Source organism: Nothobranchius furzeri, chromosome 5 (assembly GCF_043380555.1).
Source record: "Nothobranchius furzeri strain GRZ-AD chromosome 5, NfurGRZ-RIMD1, whole genome shotgun sequence".
NCBI classification, from domain to species: Eukaryota; Metazoa; Chordata; class Actinopteri; order Cyprinodontiformes; family Nothobranchiidae; genus Nothobranchius; species Nothobranchius furzeri.
In genome coordinates, this window is record NC_091745.1 from 70,011,002 (window position 1) to 70,030,148 (window position 19,147).

Below are 19,147 nucleotides of genomic sequence, written 5' to 3' on the forward strand. Positions count from 1 at the left end.
GAGGTGTTTTCTTTCTCATTTCTCCTCACATTATCACTCGAGGATTAACGGGGTTGCAGGTGAAAAAGACGTGGGGGTCACACATTATTCCTTCAGAGGGTCAGTCTTACTTCAAATATCCCCTCTCCTACATCTATGTCGATGAGTAAAACATAAACCCCATCATGGCACATGACTAGATTAGAGAGAATTTGGCCTTGTCACTTACTGATGAAAATGTTCACCTGAAACACGAGTCCAATTGAAATTAAATGGACTGCGTACCAATGCGATTGACTACAACTTGATATCAAGCCAGGTGGTGACGAAGGACGTTCTGATTGAGAAAGGTTACCATCGACTAGATCCCGACTCCAAGACAGGAGAAAGAGCATCCCACCTAAGAATTTGTGGGAGGAAAGGTTTGATTGAGGTCAAAGATTAATTGCAATGGCCTGACGCTGTGTTGCTGAGCATTGAGAAATGGTTTGGAGCATTTACAGCAATTAGCTTAAGAGCTATTTAAATAAATCACTTTTTTTAAAATAAAAATTCTAATAAAAATGATCACAGCTTGTGAAATGTGAAAATAACTGCTGTGTTTCATTGGTTTGGCTTAGTAACACCATTGAGAAATGGTTTTGAGTTTTTTGACTGATTTACCTAGGAGCTATTGACAAAAATTACTTGGATTGGATCTTGTGAAATGTTATAAAAACTGCTGTCTCATTGGTCTGGCGTAGTAGCATAATTGAAAAATGGTTTTGGGTATTAAAATCAATTAACCTAAGAGGTATTGAAAGAAATCACAGAATTTTTCATGAAAATCCTAATTAAAAAGATCAGATCTTGTGAAATGTGATTAAAAACTGCTGTGTCTCATCGGTCTGGCTAAGTAACGTCATTTTGAAATGGTTTTGGGTGTTTAGAGCAATTAACATAGGACCTATTGAAAGAAATCACTTTATTATTAATAAAAATCCTAATAAAAATGGTCAGATGTTGTGAAACGTGATAATAACTGCTGTGTCTCATTGGTCTGGCTTAGTAACAACATTGAGACATGTTTTTTTTTTTTTACATTTAGACTGATTTACCTAGGAGCTATTGAAAAAAAATCCTAATAAAAAAGATCAGATTGTGTGAAACGTGTTAAAACTGTTGTGTCTTGTAAATGTAGTTTAGTAAAACGATTTAGAAATAATTTTGAGTCATTTAGCAAATTATTCTGGAAGCTTTTAATTTTTTTGTACTCGTTTACAAAGGACTACAAATTTGTTGATAGTCCCTAAGCGAACCACCGTTCCCTATAGCGAGTCCTCGGAATTCAGCTAACCGCTCTCTATGCCGCTGTGCACGGCATGAAGACTTATCGCTGACCGTGTAAACCAATGTCTGTCGAATATATAACGTCCAACTTCTTGCTAACTTCACAGCGGTCCTCCACCAGACGTCTCGTGAACCCTCAATTTGAGTTCAACTGGAAGCGATTAAGAGCAACTAGGGGGTTGGAGGAACCGGAAGTTGCTAAATAAAATGCACTTAACACAAAATCTTCCTAACATTGCATTTAAGTGGTAATCGAGTTATATTTGAAATACATTTTTAGATATGTAGTGCAATTTGGAAAGACAATAATTCCTAACAAGATGGTTAGCTCTTTGGTGTCCCCCTCTTTTTCTCTAATGGTACGATCCACCATTGTGACGTTTTAAAAATTCAGAAGGTTGGCAGTTAGGGTTTACTACTCAGAGAAGAAAGTCCGTTGTTGTGGAGAGGAAGAAAGGCCAAGAAGAAATTCGGGGAGCCCGAAGCGTTCGAAATAAAACATTAAACCCCACACTGCGGGCCGTTTTTCCTCCCTTGCCATTTTTTCGGGTTTTGTTTAGCTAACATGGCTTGTGGTGCTACGTTAAAGCGGTCAATGGAGTTTGAGGCCCTCCTCAGTCCTCAGTCTCCCAAGCGGAGAAGGTGCAATCCACTACCGGGGACTCAGAGCACTCCGTCCCCACAAAGATGCAACCTCCGTACCCCAGTCGACAGCCCAGCACATTCGGGGTCTCCCCAGCCCATCGGAGGCGAACACAGGCTCACTCCAGGTGTAAATCTGAAGCAAATTTGATGGTTTTTCTTTCTTTTTCCTTCCTTTCGAGGTGGGTGTCATGGGGGATGGGGTTTGGGTGGAGTGGATTGGAAAGAATCGCTATGGGGGTAGGAGGTTAAACGTTAGCTAATATCAGGAAGAGGAATGTCGTCGCTAAACGTCGCATGCTGCTTTACTGACAGTAATTTCTAACAAGCGTAAAAGTGGCTCCATGGGTATTGTTAGTGGCATGTTGCCAACTTGTCTGTGTTAGCTTGTTAGCCTGGCTAATGTTGATTTGCTCAGGTAAATATCGGATTACTGTTTTATTTCAAATACCTTTACTAGCTTTAGCAGCGTTGTGTACACACGGCTGAAACCTGGCTTTTCTCAATCGACTCCAACCCCCTAACAAATCGTCATCTAAATTACTTAATTAAAAACTGATTGGGACAAGCAAGGGATTAAAGATTGTTAAAGATTCAGATCTGGTGGGCCTCCAGAAGACAAATGGTATATCAGCAGCAGCCACATCTGCAGGCTGTCCAGCTAATGTTCCTGGGCTCTGTTTTCACAATTGTCTTGCATTTGAGTGGGGGTTACCTATCCTACACAACAAATTCTGTCCCTCCACAGGCCTGGGAGCTATTGTTCATTTCCTCTATGCCTATTCCCTGCATTCCCTCACTGACTTGAAAATGCAGTTCCACTCTGAGGGCTGGACGAGTGCGGAGTGCATAAGTAGACAGGGTAATTACTTAGTGCAGTTCAGTGGCTTATTACATGTGTGCTCATCAGTAAGATTTGGTAGTGGTGAGGCACAATCCTTGTTTGTTTTATTCCAGTTAACAACGTAGTGTGTGTGTGTGTGTTAGTTATGGATTTGTCATTCATAGATGTGGGGAAAGAATGTACGGTATATCAAATTGAAACGGCTTTATTACCATTTACCACTATAAAACCAATGCTTATATTATTGCAGGGTTGATCGTGATCTAAGTTTGCCGCCTTGTTGTCACCATGACTATCATCTTCCTTTTAGGTCTAGAATTATGACCATTTCAGTGTTGACAAAGATATTTAAAAGGCAAATATGCACGTTTTTTGTTTGTTTTAGGTAAAAAGCTGTGCTGTTCATTCCTCATATTACTCAGGTGTTTGTTCTTGGATCCTTTTTCATATTTTACAGAGGCATTCCAAGTGCTGCATTTTGTAACCCTGTTTTGTCCTGGCTCCATTTTGGAGAATTTCTATCATTGAGAACATGCGCCTCACATTTGGATAGTTTCTGCTCTCTTTTAAAGCCAGACAACTGGAAGGTGTTTGGGAACAAAGCTGTGGACATTTGTCGAGAGCTGATTTGGGAAAACTTCTGGTACAATCTTCTCTGTTTTATACTGTATGAAGTAACTTATTTAGCATTTTTTTCCCCAGCAAAATTTCAACTTGTCAGCTGCTAAGTTTATTGAATGTGTATTTGGTGCAGTTTTCTTGGGTTCATTTAGGAAAAAAGACTCAACCAGGTTTTTGTTTTTCCCATTTTTGTGATTTAATTTGCACACATCACTTATTGAGTGTCACGTCTATTACAAAGGTCTTTCTGGATGCATTATGCCAGGCTTTAGGTGTGATGCCATAATTTCTTAAAATTACCGATAGTGTTTCCATGGTGAATTATGACATGTTTGTTTCCAAGAACACACATGGTTGAGTAACTTTAGTTTACCCACTATAGTGTTTAAAGTATAGATGTGAGCTATTAACATACATTGCCTAGCCAAAGAAAATGTCACACTAATATTTTGTTAGATTGCCTTTAGCTTTGATTACAGCACACATTCGCTGTGGCGTTATTTCAGTCACCTTCTCAGGGTATCTGCGGGTCCTTAAAAAGTCTTAAAAAGTCTTAAATTTGCTTTTCCAAATTTAAGGCCTTAAAAATGACAAATAATCCTTAAATACAGTTTCCAAAGGTCTTAAATTACCAAAGACCCAATAAACAAGATTCTTTTATTTCTGTAAAATTTTTGTGAATTTCCAGTTAGTCTTCAGCATTTTTTTGTACGATATTGGCGTAAGCGGAACCGTACACATTCAGTTGGTTGTGAAAGGGGGCTATTTTAAGAGCACATTAGCTGGTTAAGCTAGTGGGAGCTTGCGCCATAGGGAAGTGCAAGTTTAATAGTAACTGGATGGTTCCACGTTCGCGACGTGGTTAGCACCTGTTCCAGGCAATAGCTGGAAATTATAGTTTAAATTACATTTTAAAAATAGCTTTAATTTGGTCAAAGTGACCTTAAAAAAGGTCTTAAATTTGACTCCCTTAAACCTGCAGATCCCCTGTTAAGGTCACAGTTTATGGACCTTAAGGTTAGGATTGGGGTGAGGGGAAGGTTAAATAGTCGAATAATGCCCATGTGACTGCGCGCGTCAAACAGTGACGCCAGCAGAGCCACGTGACCCAGCGTGTCCCTGATCGTCGTCTCCTGACGCGCTGGGGCGTTCCGAATTGTCATATATTGACACTTGGTCACACGCGTCATATTTTGATGCCTTGGGTGTGAGAATGTGTTGGTTTAATGGTAACTGGATGGCTAACCCCACGTTCGCGACGTGGTTAGCACAGGTTCCAGGCAATAGCTGGAAATTATAGCTTAAACTTAATTTTAAAATTAGCTTAAATTTGGTCAAAGTGGCCTTAAAAAAGGTCTTAAAAAGTCTTAAATTTGGCTCCCGTAAACCTGCAGATACCCTGCCTTCTGCAATGTCACAAGATTTATTTCCATCCAGTGTTGCATTAATGTTTCACCAAGATCTTGCATTGATGATGGTAGAGTTTGACCGCAGCACAAAGCCTTCTCCAGCACATCCCAAAGATTCTCAATGGGACTCTGTGGTGGCAATCCATGTGTGAAAATTACATCTCATGCTCCCTGAACCACTCGTTTACTATTAGAGCCCGATGAATCCTGGCATTGTCATCTTGGAATATTCCAGTACCATCAGGGAAGATGGAATAACCTGGTCATTCAGGATATTCAGGTAGTCAGCTGACCTCATTTTTGGAGCACATCCTGCTGCTGAACCTAGACCTGACCAACTGCAGCAACCCCAGATCATAGCACTGCCCCCACAGGCTTGTATAGTAGTAAGATCACTTCATCTGCCTCTTTTCTTACCCTGATGCACCATCACTCTGGAACAGGGTCCATCTGGACTCAGACCACTTTTTAATAAAAGGAATGCGACAGACAGGAACTGAACTGTCAGTTAAAAGGGTAAAAACAAAGCCTTTACTGCTCTGTGTATATATAATAAGAACCAAGTACAAGTGATTCAGCTGGTTTAGTCTTGTCCAGATGTTTTGTCACACTGCACGTTTGATGTAGTTAAACCAGATCAAGTTTGAGCTTAAAGGTTGTGAATCCTCTGGCAAGTTTCTTTTTAGCCTGTCTGAGTGAATTAAAGCCACAAACGCTACAAACTGAAAGTCATGGAGATTTCACCCTGTTCAGTGATTTTGGCTGTCTTGTGAAAGGGAGTGTCAAATAAACCCGGTTTTTCGGATGTTTAGTTAATTGAGAGCAGTTCAGCGTTGGTAACAGGTCAGCTGATCTTTCTTCCACCATGCTGTACACACATGAGCTTAAACCCTGGTTTATACTTCTCTGTCTATGTTGGTATGGAGACACGTAACGCCTTTATGTGTCGACGCAAGGGCTCTGGGGCAGACCCACAGAGGGTGACAGATACATGCCTAATTTTGTAAATGTCCGTCTAGAGTTGTCACGGTGTGAAAATTTAACCTCACGGTTATTGTGACCAAAATTATCACGTTTTTCGGTATTATCGTGGTATTTTTTAAAACGTGTTACATTTTCAGACAACTAAATAAACCCTGTATATCAGGAAAATATTATCCTCAGTTAGTGTCTAAATTTTGCCTAAAATTTGTTATTTTGTAATTATGTTGTTTATTTGTTTACATTTTTCACCTTTAGTCTTTAAAATACCAATATTTGCCCATAACTTCTTAATTTTTGTCTGTTTGATATCATCATTTTAAAAATATTAGATCAGATGATACTCAGTACTCAAGTAGCCTTCTAATCAGATACTTTTTTACCCTTACTTGAGTAATAAACCCTATATCAGGAAAATATTGTCCTCGGTTTGTGTTCTTCCATGAGCTTTGCAGATGTGGGAAAATGTCATCAGGCAGTAATCATTGTTAAATTCATAAATATTCTCGGAGAGAGACCAACTCTTATCTGCCCCTGGGAGCCCCGTAATGCATAGCGTCATTTCAACATGGGGGTGTCCGCGACACGGTTTATATGCAGGTAGCGGCACTGCGGCTGCTTTATATAGCGACTCGTTGCATTCTCCCTCAACCCAAATCCTCGGATCATGCATTTTAGCTAAAACGTTAACTTGCCTTGCGTTGACTGTAGAGTTGTGGGTGATGGTCACGCAGATGTGTCATGAGATTTGAAGCGTTGCTGCCTTTCACAGACACGTTTTCTGCACTTGCTGCAAACAGGATAGCCGTCTTCTATCAACTGTCCCTCGGCATTCTTCAAATATCCAAAAGATGCCCGTACTTCCCACTTTGTCTTCTTTGAGGGCAGGGTCCGAAATTAAATTTTTTACTCACCGGCCAAGTTGGCCGGTAGATGATGTAAATCTACCGGCCAAGCATATCTTTTACCGGCCAAAATTCTAAATGATTTAGATCTACCTAAAGCATGTTATTCTATATTATGTTGATTCCAAACAGAGTGACAAAATAATTAAAACATCAATTAATAAGGAAAACAACTCTTTTGTCATTTTTACTATTTATTTATTTTTAGAGATGTTTTTATGAACACTTTCATTGAAATCTAGTCAGACTCCTTGTTTTCTGTCCATGAAGTCTGGCCTCCTGCTTCTGACACCGTCTTTGTGCCAAAGCGTTACAGCCTCATTTGGGTCATAGTCCTTGATCTCTGGAGAACACAGCTGCACCATGAGAATATCTGAAAGTGTGTCAGAGCTAGGGTTGTCACGGTAACCGGTGTAGCAGTAAACCCCGGTAAAAAAGTTGACAATAATAATAACCGTCTTGTTTTAAAAAAAAATATATTCTCTCGGTGGATTACCGTGGCTGCGGTGTAGGTGCGGTGACCCTTACCAGCCACCGTATCAGCTGTAGTTGCCGGCGGCACATGCGCACTTTTTTGTTTATGACCAAAACTTTCTTTAAGCTAAAGCTGAAATAATGGCCAGAGGAGACGGCAGCACTCGGGACATTTATTATCCCTCAAAGAAGGAAGTATGGGCATTTTTTGGATATTTGAAGAATGCCGAGGAACAGTTGTCTGTGAAAGGCAGCGACGCTACGTGGCCATCATAATGTAGCCATTGTCTCACGACTCCGCCATCTCCAGTTCGCCACTTTTCACAAAATCTTCTGGTTGCCACTGGTCCTGGTGGTTTTTCTTCCAGTTCGACGAGTTTTCTTTTGGAAGGCTGGCTGGCTCCAGTTAAAAACCGCCACATTTCACCGCTAGTTTTAACACGAAGCTAACTGCTAACTTGATAAACTGATTGAATGGGATAGGTGGAAATGACGTTGGATGCGGCGCTCACGTTTCGCGTACGTTTGTGTACGTTGCATGCAGGCGGGAGGAGTATCAGAAATCCATGGAAGATGACTGATAAACATAACTAATTTGGTGCAAATATTTACTCGCCATGTGGCAGGTAGAGCTCAAAAATTTACTCACCAAATGGAGCAATTTACTCGCATTTGGCGAGTGGCGAGTGTTAATTTCGGACCCTGTTTGAGGGATAATAAATGTCCTGCACGTTGCCGTCTCCTCCTTCGGCCATTATTTCAGCTTTAGCTTCAAGAAAGTTTTGGTTGTAAACAACAAAGTGCGCATGTGCCGCCGGCTACTTCAGCAGATGATACGGTGGCTGGTAAGGGTCACTGCGCCTACACCGCAGCCACGGTAATCCACCGAGATAATATATTTTTAAAAAAACAAGATGGTTATTATTATTGTCAACTTTTTTACCGGGGTTTACCGCTACACCGGTTACCGTGACAACCCTATGTCCGTCCAAAACAACCGAGATCGCAAGCCTGTGATTGTTCAGGACACTGATTCCTTTAAAATCATCAACACTGCCATTGGCCCTCAAAAAAAAAGGGTGCTGACGATATCTAGTAACAGGCAAAGAACAGATTGACACACGTCTCATGGGAATAAGTCTGACGACGTTTATGTTTTTTCCACCCATGACTGATGGGGTACAAAGATATGCAGCAATTTTTTTATTCATGGAAGGAAATTGTGAAAAACATAGATTAAGAGTTGGCGACTGCATGACAAGGTGGGGAGGGACAGGTGTGTCCGTGTTAAATCTCGTCGACCGGAGACATGACTGCAATGGTAGCAGGATGCCATAGAAAGCGCTACACCCTCTGTTGTCTTGGCGGGTATTGATTTGCAACACTCAGTGGCTTAGTAGTATGAGTGTCTGTCCTGGGACTGGGAGAGTGGGATTCAAATCCACGGTCCTTTCAAACCAAAGACTTAAAAAATGGGACCAGATGCCTGCCCTGTTGACACTCAGCTTTAAGGGGTTGGATTGGGGGGGGGGTGTTAGACCACCAAATAGTTCCCGAGCGCAGCCACCGCTGCAGCTCACCGCTCACCACAGAGATGGATCAAATGCTGAGATGTGATTTCAGTAGCGTGTGGTGATGACCAATGGGACTTTTAACACTCCCCAGATGACGTAGAAGTTCGAAGCGTTAGCGTCTCCATCAATGCGTGTGCGTGACTGCAGACTTGCGCTGATGGAGAAGTACAAATACAAAGTACAAGCTTTACAGGCAAGTTTGATGTGGACAACAGACTGTTCCAGGCACCGAACAAGAAGTAAATGTTTTAAATATGATGAAATTATCAACTACAGTCATCTTTGTTCTTGGACAGTTGGACTCTAAAATGAAATTATCTAAAATGGCCTTATTGTTCTTCTTGGGATGTGTTACCAAGTTTATTTTGTAACAGTTTTTCTATCAAACTGTTGCTGTTGCTGCTGTTGAACCAGTTCTGACTCCCAACACCAGAAAAAGAAACTTACTTTTGGCTCTGGCTGAGCCAGAACAAAGAACTGCTATCAAGGACAGGTGGTAGGGTTAAAGAGGCTGGCTACCAAAGGAAAGGCCGTGAGTGTGCTGGTAAAGAACTAAATCCATGTTTTAAACATTCACCTGCTCTCATTTAGTGGAAAACGCCTACCATGGAGCTGGGATGGAGCGATGTGGGATACTTAACATTATTAAACCCTAGCTTGGTTCAAACTTGTTTGGGAAATAATGTTTTCACTTCATCTATAGCAAGCTGCTGGAGTCGTTCCATTGTTGTTAAACTGTAGGTGGCTATTCAGAAAAAAGTCACTCCCAAGGGGGCGATTTGAACTGACCCTGAATCACCATAAACTATTTCAGGCACTTTTGATGTTTGAAGCCCACAACCTCCACCGCAGCGGAAAGTAAAATGAAACAAAACAACTTTTGTTTCCCATGCATCGCCATGCCCGTTCCAACTGGCTGCTCTCAGGTCAAATTCGTGTGGCTTGTGCCAAAGCCGTTAAACTGAGGCTTTCTTCACTAACACCCCCCCCCCCCCCCCCCCCCCCCATATCCCGGAAGTCTCTGATTGATTGCTTGGACTGGTTGTGGCAGGGCCGTTGTTTTCTAGCAATGCCTACTGCTGAGCTCCCAGTAGCTGGCAGGACTGGAAGTGACATAAATGGTTTAGGTTTTAACCCCACTTAGCACACCTGATGTCAATCAGCAGGTGATTAACAGGCTTCTGTAGAGCCTGATGAGCTGCTGAACAGGTGATTCAACCACTGAATCCAGTGTGTTGGACCAGCTTATGCCTCCTCACAGCAATGAGGGACAGAGGAAAATGCCTTCACTTGCAAGATCCACTGCTCATAATCCAGTCACTGGATGGTGCTCCACAGCCAAAGAACAATGAAGTAAAAAATAAGCAAAAAGACGGCTGGAGCACACATGACAAATACTTAATAGGTGCGAACACAAAAAAAGACCCACATTTTGACACTTAATTGTGTCTTCATCAGAGTTAGGTCTTGAGTCAGCAGCTTGTTAACTCCACAGCATCCAGGATTGCCCATGACCCCGTGGGCTGATTCTATCCAACAATCAGCCAGCCAATTACTCAGCAGTGGGCGTGGCTTTCCTGTTCGGCTCCAGGCAGACCTCCTCGAGGAGAAGGCTGAAAAGATGTTGGATTGTGCGCGGGAATGAGAAAACTTCCAACCCAGTCCCGGCGGAGTGGAGACGATACTAGTGTGTAAGGGCCGTGAAACATGCTGGAATTGAATAGCCGTGTCCTACATCAACACAAAGTATACCGGCACAATTCTCATACTAAACATGTCCGTTCTATAAATCAGGTGAATTGGTTCCTTTTTTTTATATAAAGAATTTCCTTATAAATTCTTGCTAATTTTAAAGGTAAAAGTTTTGAAAAACCAGCTTTAGTCCTCTGCATAAACACAAATACCCGTTTGAAGCTCAGTATTTATTCGACCCAGCTGTTACCAGCTCTAAATTGTTAGTTTCTAAGGTAGCCCACTAAACTGCTGCTTGAATATTTGCGGCTACTTGTGTAATTGTTTACAACTAGGGCTGCACAATATATCGAAAAATTATCGTCATTGCGATAACAGGACGTGCGATAGGCCCATCACAAAGCACGTCAAAAACGGCGATAAATGTTTGGTTCAAACATTTCCATCCGTGTCATACATCAAATTTTTGTAAACCAGCTCTGTTTTTTACGCGGAAGTATTATTTGACCAATCAAATGTAGCCCTTCTGATATGCGGCCAATCAGATGGTTCCGTTCACGTAATGTGCCCGCCCCCTACGTAGACCCTTGGGATGGAAAGCAACACCCGAACAGAGTTTGCGGCGCTGTTCCCTTGTTCGTCATGCTGGCTCAGAGCAACGTACGCACTTTGTGCTGAGGTTTCTGGAATCAGCGCTGCTTTCAAACGTGAACGCGAGTCCGCTCGGTGTCGTTAAGCAGCTGATAATAACCGGGCTGACTCCGACACGTGCCGGTGAACTAACCCACCTCCCTCCATGTCGCTAGTGTTCCACCGGGTGGTGATGTTAGCCCCAGGCTCCGGTTAGCTTCCAGCTAAAAGGCTACAGCACTCTCCTCCCAGTCCCACCCTGCTAAAGAGGGCCTGGAAAAGTTCCCCCACACATCAAAGTGATTTCTCATTTATGAGCTTTTATAACCTTGTTAATCAGGATAGTTGATTTGCTGCTGCACATAAACTGTCAGTCAGAAGCTCTGCTATCCGGTTGTCTTAGAGGAGCTAGTTCAATTTGTTAGCTTGTTACCATGTTGGTGACGCAGCTTGTTTAGCAGGAACAACGGATCCTAGTCTGGTTAATTCAGAGTTTTCAGACCAAATCCTCTCTAAAAGTGTTCTATGTGAGAGTGCCTGTTGAACAATGTGCAAGACCTTCCTTTCTCTATGGAGAAAGTCCAACATTATTCTTCAGCCAGAACAAGCTTCTGAGTGTTCCGACAGCAAGGCTACTCACCCCCTCTTCCCTACCCAAGATAAATGAGGCACAGTTCCCCAGATAGGAGGTGCAACATGTTCAGACTTTAGTCCCCAGATAAGTGGAGGATGATGAAGTCCCTCTGTTGCATCGGGTTATTGGCTCAGTTTGAGGCCACGTTGTTTTTCCACTTGTTTCCAGAACACGTGTGTGTGAGTGTGTGAGCAAGTTCCACCACCATATATTTTACACTCATGTACTTGCCGTATAAAAATTTATTATTTTTTTCCATTTATTTTACAAATGAATGAGGGTTTTGCATGTTATCAGTCTGCACACGAGAGTAAACTGCTGAGCAAACGGTCATTCGAGGCCGTTTTCTCAGCAGATACCTCGCTGTGTGTGCCTTGTTTTTGAGTTTTTTGCCTCATGAGACGCTGAGGTGAATATCTGACCTGTGTAACGTCCAAAATGGTAAATTTTCACCTATTTATTGACCAACATAGTGACCTTTCATCTACAGCATAAATCCACTTTCTATTCGTCCTTCTAAATCCAGAAGGTTCTGTTCAGCACGTGTTGACATACAGAAGACAAAACAAACAAATTCTCACCCAAGGTTCTACACTCTGTGAACGCCAGACGTCAACATTCTTCACTCTGAATAAGTGAAGACTCCACGATTTTATAGTTATAAGTTAAATAATCATATGTGATTAATGAACAAGATGTTTACATCAAATGTTCGAATAAACTGCTTAAATCAATTAATTTAAAATGAATATTGTTCTTACAATGATCCATATTTCACAAGTCAGTATGTGCTAGATTTTACAAGTTAATCATTGTTTACACTCGTACACATTACAATAAGTTACATATTACAATAAGTTACACATTACAAAAAGTTACACATTACAAAAAGTTACACATTACAAAAAGTTACACATTACAAAAAGTTGCACATTACAAAAAGTTACACATTACAAAAAGTTACACATTACAATAAGTTACATATTACAATAAGTTACATATTGAGGTTAAAAACATTTTTGTATCTGAAGGAAGGCGTGGCTTTCTCAGGGATGTTGGTAAAAACTCAGAAACGTGTCAAATTCTGATTTGCCAAACTTGGCCAGAAATCATAACAAAGTAGTTTGATAAAACGAGAATTACTTCCCGAGTAATTCAGTTTCCAGCTGACCCCGACGAGGGTAGAAACTCGCCGTGTGGACACGGTCTGCAGTCTCCTTGCCTTCTTTCTCTTCCTAACTTTACAGACGCAGCAGCACAACAGGTGTTTTTGTAGAAAAGAGTGATTCTGCTGCTGACTGTCATGTGTCATGCCTTCCCTGTCACTGAAACCAGCTCAGTGGCCTAGTGGTAGTGTCCGCCTGGGACTGGAAAATCAGGGTTTGATTCCCGGTCGCGTCGTACCAAAGGCTCTAAAAATTGGACCCAACGCCTCCCTGCTTGACACTCGGCTTGCAGTACAGTGAGACGTCATGAGCTAAAGGATTTTTTAGGTCAGCTGTGTGTGCTTGTTTGTTACAGCTGATCTAACGTCAGTTTTGATGTTTGTGTTGTCACTTCCTGTTAGGGAATGTTTTGTTTGTAAAGAACGGATAAATTATGGTTGCGGCTGAAATGAACAGCATTGGGTGATTGTACCTTCCTGTTTAATCTGGAATCCATCCGCTGTTGTTGAACTGATCGAGCTCATTAAAGACTGGATGAATGATTACATTTCTGGAATTGACTGCAGCACTGTTGGACAAAACATAGATGCACAGTATCTTCACAGATGTAATAAATAAGGAGGTTTACTTTGTCAAATTAAAAGATTTCTGAAGCTTTTGAGTGGAGCTTAAACATCACACCATGAATGTAAAAGTACTTTCAGACTTTTTTCTTTTTTTTTTTTTTTTTGCATTCCTCACTGTTCAGTTTGAACATTTCTGTGCAGATTGTAACTTTTTTTGTTGACTTTGCTTCTGTTTGGTTCCTCCAGAGCAAATCTTTCAGAACCTTCGCCAGGAGTACAGCCGGATCCAGAGGCGACGGCAGCTGGAGGGCGCCTTCAACCAGACCGAGGCCTGCAGCTCCAGTTCCACCCTCAACGCTCCCAGCTCCCCACCTGGTAGGACACATGGCAACCAACCACTCTGCATGACCCCAATGACCCCACTGCATGCTAATGGACACTATGAACTCAAACGGGCAACAAATTGCAGCTTGTCCCTTGTAGTTACAGTGTGCGTTGTAGTTCCCACCCCGGTTTTTCACCGGATGTATAAGCAGAGTGAAATGTCTGCAGAGAGCAAAACGCAGCTTTCAGTGGGTTTGTTTCTGTGGAGTAGGGCTGCTCGATTATGGCAAAAATAATAATCACGATTATGGTGACTGAAATTGAGATCACAATTATTTAGGACGATTTTTCTATTTATGTTGATTTTATTTGTTTTTATTCAGTCATAAAATTGCTCAGGGCACAATCAGGACAAAAATAAGAAACAAGATGATCACTAAAAGAACTCCTGATTCCCAGTATAAAAAGACCCAATATACTTACAGCTCATAGTTTATGACCCAAGGGCTATAGACCTTGGTTTTACTCATTTAAGTCTAACCAGCACAGACCCAAATACCAATATCTTGCAAATACTGACAGCAAGAATTATACAGTGGCATTTATAACAAATAAACGCAAATAAATTGATGTTCACAAAATGTTGCATAACTTTTATTGAAGTCGTGTCAAGGTGCTGTAGGTGAGTACACTAGCACCGTGTCCTCAGAGAGATTAGTTATTGTTTATCAGCGTGGGGAAGTTATTTCTACCTTATTTATAAACTATTTATTTACAGGTCCATCAGTTAATGTAATAATTGTCCCAACCACAGCTGCACCCCCCACCCCCCAACCTGCTCTCACAGCAAACGGGGCAAGCTGCTGCACGTGTGTTTAGCACGCGCACATTTAGCCGTTTTTAGCGGCTCAGAAGTCCGCAGGTACGGTGTGTGTCACTCACTCTGGTTAATCCAACAGGGAGCCGGCTCTGAGAGCTGTTTCTTTAGCGACCGACACATCACTACATCATTCCCTTTCCTAATGTCCTGAAGAACGGTCCGGAGCGCAGGCGGAGTGTTTAGCTAACCTGCAGGAAATGTCGACGACAGTTATCCAGAAAGTAGCTAAGGGTTACCAGAGATGTTTCTGAGGTGTTTGCTAGGTACTTTTAAGATTTAAAAAGTCAAGAAGGGGGTCTGAAAAGCTGTTGGAAATAGCGTCAAAGTCGCCAAGTTGGCAACAATGTAAGGAGCGCTTCATTTGCAACTCAGGGCAGCACAAGTGGGAGGAGCAAATAATCGGCTTGTTTTGTTTTTTATAATCGTTCAAAACTCCGATCGTAATCGTGATTAAAATTCGATTAATTGAGCAGCCCTACTGTGGAGCGTGCAGCGGCGCTTCTCAGAAACGTCCATTAACATTCACTTCCAGCCGTTTTCTGGCTGCCGGTGCTTTTACTGTTTTTTTGAAGTTACTATGCTCTATGATCATGTGAACACCAAAACTACCAAAAGAAAGAGTAGACTCACTTCTTGCATCAGGAAGAATCGCTGTTTCTAGCGTTGTCAGTTCTTCCATAGTCCGTTACCGAAGTGTGAGCTGCAGAAGCTTTTCTAGTTTGCACCTCGCGTTTTTCACAGCGGCGGCCCAAAACGATCTCCTAATTCATGTTTTTTTTCTCCTGCTTCCTGGTCATGTGTTGTGTGACATACACGGATGATCAGATTTAGAAGCGTGTTGTTTGTTCTCACGGTGCAGGGGCTCAAAGCCACGCCCGCCCCATAAAAACAAAAATGGTATTGACGACTTTAGTCGCCAGCGGCAGCGAGCGGCTGGATTTAAATGATGACTTTAGTCGCCAGTGACAGTAAATGAGTTTGGTGTTGCATTGTGGCACTCTGCTGAATTTACGCTACGTTTTTTTTTAGATCCTTCTCAGTGGCGGCACCTACTTTGTTCGATGTCGTCTGTTTAAAAAGTTACTGAAGATTTATTTTTACTCCAAAGCTTTTAACACCTTGGGCTGACAGGGCGGTCCTGTTTTATGACTCTTTGTGTCCGATTTTTTATTATTGTGCTTATTTTATGTTTTTAATTAGCTGTTGTAGTTTTATTGTATTTTAAATTGTTTACGTTGATCACTTTGGGCAACATTGTTGCAGTTATTGTGCAATACAAATAAACCTTTTGATTGATTTATGCTTCCAGAAAGCACGAAGCTCAGCAGCTCAGATTGGGCCAGACAGGAAGTCGAACACGAAAGCCGTGTACAACATCCAGCAACTTTCAAAACAAGACGTGTGCAAATTTTCCGGTTGCTTAACTATAGAGAGTCATTACCTGACACCTCGATGGCTGAGGTAAAAAGTTCATAAAAGGAGTTTGGACGCATGCGGCCATCTTTCTCCTGACTTATCGCGTGAACAAATGAAATCACATGGGATCTTCCAGTTCCTCCGTGGTCTTGCGGTAGAAGCTGTGCGGAACGCTGCACATCTGAAACACTCCCAGTGGGACGTGCGCGCTGCTGAGGTGAAAATGCATCTATTAGGTTCCACATCCGCTGGAGTTGGCTGAGAATGAAAGATGTTCAAGGGTTACTTTGCTAGTTTTTAATGGACTAATGCACAGCTGATCGTCTCACTGTTTCATTGAAAACACACGACTGATCGTGTTTAGAAATGAGCTTTCTGCACTTTGTTTTTGACGTTATAATTGGGAGTCGATCGATCGCAATTGTGAAGAAAGGTTAATGCGTGAGAAGGAATTTAGACCTCGGGTCCGCAGTAGCAACTCGTTCATTATCATGACTGTTCTGTTACGAAACCGGCCTTTCTGACACACACACACACACACACACACACACACACACACACACACACACACTCTGGTCCACCTGGCTCATAGCAGACCTGAAAGACCACAAAGTGATGGATCGCTGAGCCAAAGCCAGCTTCAGTGTCGGTGCGACTGAGAGGTGGGCGTTGGCGGCGCAGCGTGATATGATGAATGATGAATGACCCGCACTTGTATAGCGCCTCTCAGAGTAAGGACTCCAAAGCGCTTTACACTACAGTGTATCATTCATCCATTCACACACACATTCACACACTGTGATGAGCTACGATGTAGCCACAGCTGCCCTGGGGCGCACTGACGGAGGCGAGGCTGCTGAGCACAGGCGCCACCGGTCCCTCCGACCACCACCAGCAGGCAAGGTGGGTTAAGTATCTTGCCCAAGGACACAACAGCAGCGTTCTGTCTGGAGCCGGGATCAAACCTGCAACCTTCCGATTACTGGACAGCCCCCTCAGCCTGTTGAGCTGCTGCTGCCCTCTCGGTCGCACACAGAAATCGGAGCCGCCAACTCTCACCCTACCTCTGACTCACTGCTGCAGTAACGATATTAACCGTTCGCATCATTGTTGATTTTTTTGTCTTCAAGGTGCCTCAAAGAAGGACCAGCCCTCGTTCACGCTGAGGCAGGTTAGCTACCTGTGCGAGCGCCTGCTCAAAGACCACGAGGAGAAGATTCGGGAGGAGTACGAACAGATTCTTAACACAAAACTCGCAGGTATTTATCTACTTTGTGTTTAAATAAACCACACACATTCAGTGTCACAGCTCATTTAGTGTTTTAACCGTCAACAAAGAAGGGATCTGTTGTGAGTAGTTGTGCATCGCCACTGATGCTAGGAGTGCTAACGGGCACAGATGAGGCTGCATCATAGCAGTTAGAAACCACAGAAGCTTTTATAGTTTTTATTCTTCCTGTTTTAAATGAATCACACAAATAAATCTTTCTTTTATTCACAGAACAATATGAATCTTTTGTGAAATTTACGCAAGACCAAATCATGCGAAGATACGGAGCCCGACCTGCGAGTTGTAAGTAGCTCTTCTCCAGAAGGTTCTGCGCTTAAAGGCACCGTGATGAACGGTTTCCTCTGTTCCAGACGTCTCCTGAGCTCCCGTCAGCGTGATCCCGGCTCCTCCCAACACGACGGCCGCTCTTCCTGTTCCTCTGCCTCCTTCCAGTTGACTTTGATATTATTTCGCAGATGCCGCACCGCTCTCCGCCCTGCTCAAACTGTTTGGGTGCCATCCAGTTTTTAAGTCAAAAACTAGTTTCTTTCTTCCAAAGTTTTTCTGCTGGTCAAGATTTGGGAACATCTGAAAAGTAAAAGCCAGTTTGTTTTTGTTGTCCCCCCCCCCCCCCCCCCTTTCTGTTGATATGTTCTTTCCAGAATTAAAGCAAATGTTTGTAAAACCTCTTGCTGGCGCTGTAGAAAAGCTTATTGGCTCGGGATCATTCAGTATAACTCTCCAGCAGCTATATTTAACAGCTCCTGCTTCTCACCCCGCCTCACCCCTTTTCTCACCTCCCTACTTGAGAATGTGGATTTTTCTCCCTTTTGAAGAAAACTAATAAAAGTTCTGTGACTAAAATTTGTTGTGAAAGCTGTTTGTTTCTGACCTTCAGCTCTTGCTGGGTAGGTTCGCGGCCGAGTGTGAAGCGGCTGGGATGAGGATCAGCACCTCCAAATCTGAGACCATGGTTCTCGACCGGGAAAGGGTGGCTTACCAACTCCGGGTCGGGGGAGAGGTCCTACCTCAAGCGGAGGAGTTTAAGTATCTCAGGTTCTTGTTCACGAGTGAGGGTGGGAGGGATCGGGAGATCGACAGGCGGATTGGTTCGGCGTCTGCAGTGATGCGGACGCTGAGCCGATCTGTCGTGGTGAAGAGGGAGCTGAGCCAGAAAGCCAGGCTCTCGATTTACCGGTCGATCTACGTTCCAATCCTCACCTATGGTCATGAGCTTTGAGTAATGACCGAAAGAACGAGATCGCGGATACAAGCGGCCGAAATGAGTTTCCCCCGTAGGGTGGCCGGGCTCAGCCTTAGAGATAGGGTGAGGAGCTCGGACATTCGGGAGGGACTCGGAGTAGAACCGCTGCTCCTCCGGATCGAAAGGAGCCAGTTGAGGTGGTTTGGGCATCTGGTCAGGATGCCTCCTGGACGCCTCCCCGGGGAGGTGTTTCGGGCATGTCCTGCCGGCAGGAGGCCCCCGGGTTGACCCAGGACGCGTTGGAGAGGTTACATCTCCAATCTGGTCCGGGAACGCCTTGGGGTCCTGCCGGAGGAGTTGGTGGAGGTGGCCGGGGAGAGGACGGTCTGGAGCTCCCTAGTTGGGATGCTGCCCCCGCGACCCAGACCCGGATAAGTGGAGGAAGACAACGACTAAGCTTTTCGTTTCAACAGAACAGTTATTTCCTTCTTGTTATATACATTCATCTGATGCTGCCTTGCTTGTTCAGCACATTTCATACATGGAGGCAGTTTGGTGTGCTTTAAAGGAGCAAGAACAGCAAAATCAACATGATGGCATAATTAAA

At 43.2% G+C, this 19,147-nt stretch overlaps 1 protein-coding gene across 1 annotated transcript; it reads left to right on the forward strand.

Moving 5' to 3' along the window:
- Positions 1-1,738: 1,738 nt before the first annotated feature.
- akirin1 (akirin 1) lies at positions 1,739-17,919 on the forward strand. Its single transcript, XM_015950046.3, has 5 exons — positions 1,739-2,078; positions 13,693-13,821; positions 17,197-17,325; positions 17,568-17,639; positions 17,708-17,919. The coding sequence occupies exons 1-5, from the start codon at positions 1,874-1,876 to the stop codon at positions 17,716-17,718; spliced, it is 546 nt and encodes a 181-aa protein (XP_015805532.1). The 5' UTR covers positions 1,739-1,873; the 3' UTR covers positions 17,719-17,919.
- Positions 17,920-19,147: the final 1,228 nt, after the last annotated feature.